The sequence below is a fragment of the Gekko japonicus genome, unplaced genomic scaffold (genome assembly GCF_001447785.1).
Source record: "Gekko japonicus isolate JY-2015 unplaced genomic scaffold, Gekko_japonicus_V1.1 scaffold2858, whole genome shotgun sequence".
Classification (NCBI taxonomy): domain Eukaryota; kingdom Metazoa; phylum Chordata; class Lepidosauria; order Squamata; family Gekkonidae; genus Gekko; species Gekko japonicus.
Window position 1 is genome coordinate 167,695 of NW_015174921.1, and position 8,577 is coordinate 176,271.

Sequence of the window (8,577 nt, forward strand, 5' to 3'; positions counted from 1 at the left end):
TAACTGGCCTAACGGCTTTTAAAAAAACAACAACACACACACAGGCAACTTAATGACAGGATGAAAGGATTAGAGAATGGGGAGGGCAGAGCGGCCAGAAGTCACGTGCCAATTGCATAATCACATTTCAAGAAACAATGCAGGCAGCAGTTACTGGGTAACAGTGCCAAGGCAGGATGGGAGGGAAAGCAGGCCAGTCCAGCGGTCTTAATCTACTCAAATCTGCCTTTGCTACTGAATAGCAGCTGATAAACTTGCACAGCCAACAACTCCTTTCACTCCACTGCATCTATTTTTTTCAAAAGGTAATCCAGGATACATTTCTAGCACCCATATATACTTTTGAAAGGGTCTCTTGCTCACACCCAAGGAGCTGTCATTCCAGTTTCTTATTAGAGAAACACGGAAGTCGACGGTTTGTATTCCCAAAGAAACTAAGAGTTAACTGGGTCAGGTTAATTCCCATGGAGTTTAAGGAACTATGGGTAGCGCAAGCTATGAAACGACAAGTGATATATAAACATGTGGAAGCCAATTTTTGGACTGGGAGTGTCAACTACCTAAGGAAAACATACCCAGCAAGTAAGAGTGCTCGTCTGAGGGACCAGCCACAGACTTGAAAGCCCTGCCAGGTTATCAGAGAGCCCTGCCAGGTTACCCACAGCTTCCTCACCTGCCTCAGCTGGGGGAAATGCAACCCACACAAGCAGAAGTGTGCGAGGATTTCGTCCTTCCAGTGAAATTAACAAGGAAACCCCACCCGAGCACGACATCTGTATAGTCTTGGCAACTGAGAAGCAGCTGTCTGAATCGGGACAGGCACCACTATCAAAATACCCACTGACGCTGAATTCAGACATTACGCCAAGCTAATACGAAGCCTGAATACGATATTACACTTGAATTATGTTATTCTCCCATCCGACCCCGTACCAAGTGCAATGGAGAAATCCTGGTTTAAAATTCACTAAACAATGAATAGAAACCTGGTTTGCTTGGGAAGGGAAAGAGACTAACTCCAAGTTAAGCCACACACCTGCATGCATACACAGCACATAAGGAGCTGGCTTTACACTAGGGTTCCCTTATCATGCTTTCTACAGAAGAGGGGAGTGTGCCAACAGCTTCCATTAGTCCCGGATCCAACATACACCCCCGTAAAAAAAAGAAAAAAACATAACGTACAGAGAATTTGTTTGTGTGTGTTCCAGGGCACCATTGCTTAAAAAAAATCTTGGGTAGACATTCCAATTTTGGAACGTTTTTGCTGCAGCCGCCATTTTGTAACTTGGCAGATATGGTTATTGCAATATTTAAAATTCACTTGAGACGCTAAAAAAAAACTCTTCTTGGTGTGAATATATATGTTTTTTTGAGGTCAGTAAAGCCAAATACAGTGTAGAGACAACCATTTTTCCTGTAGCTGCCTTTTGACAAGCAACAGGACCCAAGATCTTCGCAATGAGTATGGGCACCTTGGGTCCTGTTATTAGTCAACATGGAATGTTTCCAGCAAGAGTTGATAAGTAGTATTTGATAAGAACTGGGATTGCTACACGCTCAGATAAAGTATACATTGCGAAACGAATGTTCACATTGCGCAGTATTTGTTAGCGTGTGAGCGATGACAGGATATTCCTTACAGAACTTCAAAAATACTTCAGTAAATGTTTTTGCAACTTATCTTTATTGACTCTTCATTATTTTTATCACAGATGTTGTTTTTCGAGTTCCAACTCTTCCCACGATCTCTCATTTTGGCTTCCGCCTTTTGACAAGCGGCAATCCACAGAGAGTATACTGGGTCCAGTGGGAATGGGAGGGGGGTAAGCTCTGTGCCCAGGGTCTGGGATCCTCTGTCCTGGGAAGACGTCCAGGTTTCCCCATCTTGGGGTGGGGGTGGGGGGGTGGGGGGGAAGAGCAGAGCAAGCAGGGCTTCCCGATCCTGAAGTTCATTCAGAGATCAAAACACGCAATCAGAACCAAGAAGGGCGGGTGTGAGGAGAAGGGGCTTTAGGAATTGGCAATGAAGGGCAGGACTTCTGGGGAACGGACAGTGTCAAGGTCTCTGGGTCTCTTGGGGGGGGGGATAGAGTTTACTCTTCAGAGAAGACAGTCATGGAATCATAGAGTTGGAAGGGATCTCCAGGGTCATCTAGTCCAACCCCCAAGTCGTGTCCTTAAGTTTATCTGAATTCCAACTTTCTTGCAGGGGGGCTCAGATGGGCAACATGCAGCAGATGGAAATGAAGCAGGGACGGGAGTTGCCAGATAAGGCAAAGCCAAGGAAGCACAAGCACCTCCCTGATGTGGAACTGTCACGGCCAGTCGCCGGCCCTACAGACGACTCAGTTCCCTGAAGAGCCTCTTCCTACAGCCCAGCCTTTAGTGTGGAGGCTCTGCTGCTCTACGCTTTTGAGCGCAAACTGTCTGCAAACAGGGCACCTACAGACGTTGTGGCCTTCATCCAAGCAAGGACAAAATGAGGCATGCTTGTCCAAGTTTTATTGAAAGCAACGGCTTCTGCTAATATTTGCTCTTTATCTCTTTCCAAAGATTCCTTTGGAGCAGAGTCCAAAGAAGCCATCCGCTCAGCTAACAGTATCCCAAACATAATTGAAGATGCCTGCATCAACGCAGTCGTCCTCGGAGGTGAAACAGCCAACCCGTGGCCCTTACCTTTTAGTATCGTAGTCAATTAAAACATAGTTTTCCATAGCAAGCTTGAGGTCTGGGATTTCTTCACAGACCCACCTGAAACGAAACAAAGGAGAAAAGCAAGTGAGCTTCGCAAACAACGTCACGAACGTGTTACCGGATGACAATAAAGCTGATGAGCCACCTTGCTCAGAGATCCTTCTAGTAATCATGTGTGGCTAACTGAAAGCCATAAAAGGAATGTACCCCAATTTGCAAATACAAGAAAGCCAGCATCCACCTGTAACAGTGACTGTCCATTCATATCTGGCAAATAACTTTTGCCTGCCTGACGAGCAATGCCACAGACCGATCTGTTTGGAACAATATACTAATATTCGAAGATACTACTTACTGGACTTCAAGGGAAATAGGTAGAAAGCAACAAAGGATTTCTTTGCAGAGATAATGTTACACTATTAATATATCTAATGCTGAACAACAGCCCCAAAGTGTGGGTCAAAGAATACACACAGTGGGGGGTAGGTACAGATAGGATGGATTTTCTGCAGACCTAAGGCAAACTCACACGTTTGCACAAAAATCTCAATAAATAAACACAACTGAGTGTCGTTAAGCCACAACGCGGAGAATGCTGACTGAGATCTCGCAAGATCTCAAGAGATCACAGTTAGCACTGAGGGGGTTGCGTAACAACCAAGGCATTAGATACTGGGCCTCTGCGACCCCAGCGAGATTGCAGGTTGTTTGGGGGGGGGTGTGAAGCAGCAACAGCAGGGGAGGGGGGGGAGAAAAAGTAAAGAAAAACTGGGGAGAGTTGGGGAAAGAAGGAAAAACACAACGGGGGAGAGAAAGTATTACTTTGTAAGCCACCTCAGGCAAGGTTGCAGGAGAGACGGCACAAATATTTTATGGATAAATAGTATGTAGAGGAAAAGCTAGGAGGAGAAAGAATAGAAAATGGGGAGGAATAAAGCAAGGAAAGGGCTGGGGGGAAAAGAGTGGGGCCAGGTATTTCCCTCCATGTGAGTTTACAGCTTGTCTATATATCGAACTCTGAAGACGACCTCAGAGTACGGATCAAAAACTCCTCACGAGAAGGCCTAATGCAGATTAGGAAGATGTTTCTGCAAACCTGAGAAATCTGGATGTAAAAAGGGGGGAGAAGGGAGGGAAAAAAACGTAACTTACAATAACCGAGATCTTGAAGGACTACTTCATGAGATTTCAGCAGCTGTTTTGGATCGCTTAGGCAGCCGCCACAGACAACATGGCCAATGTTGTCTATGGTTGCCTAGATAATTTTAAATGGCTTTCATGATCTCCTAAGGTCACCTCCCGAGATTTTGGCTGTCACTTTCTCAAGAGAACTGAACAAATAATGAGGGGGGGGGGGGGGGGAGGAAAGGCAGGCATGAAGACTGAGGGGGCAGGAGAGACAGGATGGGAGGGATCTGGGGACCAGAATGGGGCAAGGAAATTCCCCTCCCCTACAAGATAAATAGGTACCACTTCAGTGGGAAGGTAACAGCGTTCCGTGAACCTGGGTGTTTAGTCATGCCGGCCACATGACCACGGAAACGTCTTCGGACAGCGCTGGCTCTTCGGCTTTGAAACGGAGATGAGCACCGCAACCCTAGAGTCGGACTCGACTGGCTTTCGAGCAAGGGAGACCTTTACCTTTTACAAGCCTCATGGGTCCCCCTTCTCGTGGCACCTAAATGTGAATATGAGGGCATTCCCCTACCCATAAGAAACTGACTCTCAGAGCAGGAAAGGTGCCAAGGACAGCAACAGGGTGGTAGCAAGGCAATCAGGTGGGACACAGAGTATGGGGAGACCATAATTCTCTCCTCGTGTTTTCCAGAGGGAGCTGCTGCTAACCTCTGGCACAGGGCTCCAAACGTTTTTGGCTTGGCTTACTAACCAGTCACTGTTCCTGGAAGCTGTCAACCCTTCCCTCGCCAGAGTCCGGGGCGCATTTACTTTGGCGCAGGGCCGGCCCCAGGGACCCAACAAGAGTGGGGGATGTAAATATTTTAAATAAATAAACGAGGAAGGGCTGTCTCTGCCTCTTGCCATGTCTTGCTGTTGAATCCTACAAAGGCCTAGAAGAAAAGCAGAAGGAACCACCCCGGCTTTCTCCTAAATCCCACAAAGGCCTAGAAGAAAAGCAGAAGGAACCACTCCTTCTTTGTCCTAAATTCTCCACCTCCAGTAGCCTGCCCGAGCAGCATCCTGCGTCTGCCAACCTTCGCCTCAAGCCACCGCCCCGTGGCAATACAGAAGCAGGAGGAGAATGAGGCGAGACTACTTGCCTGAGGAAAGGAGCAAAGTCCCATACAGTCGTTTCAGGTGATGACTTTGGGCCTGTGACAGAACTGCTGCTATTCCCCGGCAGGATGCTGGTCAGCAGCACAGCCAGAGATGAGGCACTGGGAGGCCAAGTGAGAACTGGCCTCAGGCGGGGAGACCGCATACCCAGCTTAGATGTTTCGGCCACGCACACCCTTCATTTCTGAGGGGGAGGAGAAGAGATGAAGGGTGTGCATTCAGTAAACCCGAACCGGGAAAAAACCCCGAAACCAAGACAGGCTGCTGCTGGGGTGCCCAAGCGGCCACCGCCGGCCGGCCAGGAGGTGAGTCGTCCTGCGAACACCTCCAGCGCTCTCCCTGAGCGTTCTGCGGTAGGGACGGGGCAGGGATGCCAAGCATCTCTGATGGAGATGTTTGGCAACGTCAACACTAGAGTGCCCGGAGAGGGGAAGCAGCAGGCTAGCAAGAGGGTCACTCGTCTCATTGCTGAGATGCTTGCTCTAGATGGCCGCCCCTTCCCCGCAGCTGAAGACGTAGGTTTCCGCAAGCTGCTCCAGGATGCCTATCCCTGGTACACACACCCCTGCTCACTCCACGCTGAGCAGGACCGTGATACCCTCACTGTACAGGGCTGCCAGGGACCACATGAAGGCACAGTTCTCCCAAGCTCGTGAGAGATATGTGCATCTCACGTCAGACATCTGGACCTCCTGTCAGGTGCATGATTCGTAGCTTTTGTTGACTGCACGCTGGTGGCGCCCAAGCAATGTTTTGGGTGGGGAAGGGGGAACTAGTGTCAGGCAGGGTCAGGACTGCCGGGCCAGCTACTGCCAGGCTCTGCTCCATGTCAAGAAACTCGACGGGCTGCACACAGCGGACAACACTTTGGTCACCATCGAGAGACAGCGGCGTGGGTAGGCAGGGACCGCACCAAGGGCTTCATGGTGACCAATGGTGGCATGAACATTAGGGCAGTGGCAAAGCGACTGGGCCTGGTGCGCATTTACTGTGCGGCCCAACTTCTCCATCTCGTGGTCAAGGATGCTTTGGGGTTGGGTTCTGCGGAGAATCCCAATCTGGATGCTGAGACTTGTGGATTCCGGCATCTCCACCAGAAATGCCAGTAGATCGTGAGTCACTTCTCTTGCAATGCGAAGGACACCTTTCTGCTGCGTGAGAAGCAGATGCTGACAGGTGTGCCGGTGCACGACCCGCTTGGCGGCGTCACCACTCACTGGAACTCCACCTGTGTTATGCTTGAACGCATAGTGGAGCAGGAGAGCTCCCTGACTGCCCTGATCTCTGAGAGCGGAGTCATTCGGGAAGAGAGCCGGCTCAACCGGGAGGACTGGTTGACCATCTCTCAGGCTGTGGAAGTTCTTGAGCCCTTTAAGAGCTACCCAGAAATACTCTCGTCTGACACGGCAAGTCTGGCTCTTGTCATTCCCATGGTCCACATGGCCCGTGAGGACTTGGCCTCGTTTCTGCAGCCAGCTACAGGACATGCAGACATGCTTCCAGTGGTGCATGCACTGGTGAGAAGGCTGCAAAGCGTACTCGAGGACCGCTTTCGGTCTATCCTCTGGCAGAAGGTCTACATGATGGCGCATCATGATGACCCGCGCATCAGGGACAGGACTGCCGAGCGGGCCAATGAGTTCATTCAATGGTGAGACGAGCTCTCCTGGCAAGTTGAGTGCATGCAGGCCAAGAGGGTCACGTTGCCACAAGCTGAGGGAGAGGGGGGTGCCAGCAGCTCCACTGCTGTTCGTCCCCCACCTCCCCTGCTAGGCAGCATCCCCCCCACGGCTCCCGTTGAGATGGCAGTCATCGGGCGGATCCTTGGCCTCTCTCCTGGGAGCAGCAGGTGCATGAGACAGGACACAGCAGCTGCGATGGTGAGGGAGTACCTTTCCGAACCCTACGAGTCGCAGACAACCTGTCCACTGAGCTACTGGGCCATGAAGGAGGCGGTCTGGCCGGACCTCTCTGCTGTGGACCAGAAACTCCTCTCATGCCCTCCGACGAGCGTGCAGAATGAGTGCGTTTTTTCCCATGCGAGCGACATTGTCTGCTTGCATCGCTCTCGCCTGCTCCCCTGGTCTGTTGAGCAGCTGGTCTTCCTGAAGGTCAACTTGCCACTGTTCGGCTTCCCAGTCCTAGACTTTGAGGGTGATTGAAGTGAACACGCATACTTGTGCTTGCATCCCCTCTCAGTCTGTGCTGGGAAGCTGGGTTAAAACTAGAGAGGCTATGGAGAAGTAGCAGCCAGGGCCATTACCATTTTGATTGGCACAGAAATGCCCCACCAATCTCCCCACTTCCATCCATCCATCCCACCTACAGCAGAAATACCACCCTGGTAGCCATGCAGTGCAGGGTGATGTTGAGGGTGGTGCGTGTATGCACCTGAGTCACACTACCAGCCAACCCAACCCAAAATTGCATGCTGAAGTTAAAACAGTTAAAACAGCATCACAAAAAATGGTTCTCCATCTGAACAAGGTAGGGTAGGGTAGATGCCAAGCAGCCAGACAGAAACCCACAGGAGCACCATAAATAATGAATGTGCACTAACAAATAATTTTCTTTTGCAGGGGTGAGGTGGGAAAGGGAGAGCCTGTGATAAAGGGCAGCTGTCACACCTAGGCTAAGCCTCCTCCACTGAGGCAGGCAGTGATGGTTGGTGTACTGCTGCAGAGAGAGGAGGATCAGTGGACAGACACCCCCCCCTCCCTCTTTCTGAGGCATTCCTTGATTACATCATATTGGCTCTGCTGCTAGCCTGGCAAACATGCCCCCTCGGCTTATGCTGCAGAGACCCTCTGGTTTGACCTGAGTTCTGCTGGGTTTGGGCACTGACTGCCACAGTGGCACAGGTTCTTCTGGGGGCCACATTGCACAGGTTCTGCTGCTGCTGGCCTGGCAAACATGCCCCCTCAGTTTATGCTGCAGAGATTCTCTGGTTTGACCTGAGTCTAGTTGTGTTTGGGCACTGACTGCCACAGTGGCACTGGTTCTGGGGGGCACACTGTACAGGTTCTGAGCTGGCCTGACAAACATGCCCCCTCACACCACCACACCTCACTTACTTTCTTACAGAGAGATTCTTGCTGCCTGCCTTTTTACCATCCCCATAAGAAACAATGGAGAATTGGGGGCATCCTCTTTGGATGCTCCTAGAATTGGACCCCCCTGGTCCAATATTTTCAAAACTTTGCGGGTCTTTTGGGGAGAAGCTCCAGCAGCTACAGTGCAAATTTGGTGCCTCTATCTTAAAACCCTCCCCCCCAGCCCCCTGAAAACTTGTTAGAAGATTTTTGCCATTGACTACAATGACTTCATAGGATTCAATATATCCGAATTTAAAAAAAAATGGTTTTTTTCCCTGCACACTCCTAGAAGAGACAGCTGTACAACTTAATCCCCCTGGATAAAACTTTATTAGCGTTTATATAAAACATTTTTATCCCACCCATTTCTACAAAAAACACTTCTGTGCATGTACCTTCAACCCCCTCCTCCCGGGGTCATAAATACAACATGCTATATACCCACTTAACCGGCTTCTCAATGGGGGTTTTGATTTGGATTATTTATGAA

The 8,577-nt window shown here is 50.1% G+C and overlaps 1 protein-coding gene across 1 annotated transcript in view; it reads right to left on the reverse strand.

Annotated features, from left to right (window-relative positions):
* The window catches only part of DOT1L (DOT1-like histone H3K79 methyltransferase), a 124,097-nt gene that overhangs the window by 86,739 nt on the left and 28,781 nt on the right, over positions 1–8,577 (reverse strand). The window contains exon 4 of the mRNA XM_015425067.1: positions 2,680–2,754. Coding sequence (XP_015280553.1) covers positions 2,680–2,754 — 75 coding nt within the window. The remainder of the gene's footprint in view (positions 1–2,679; positions 2,755–8,577) is intronic.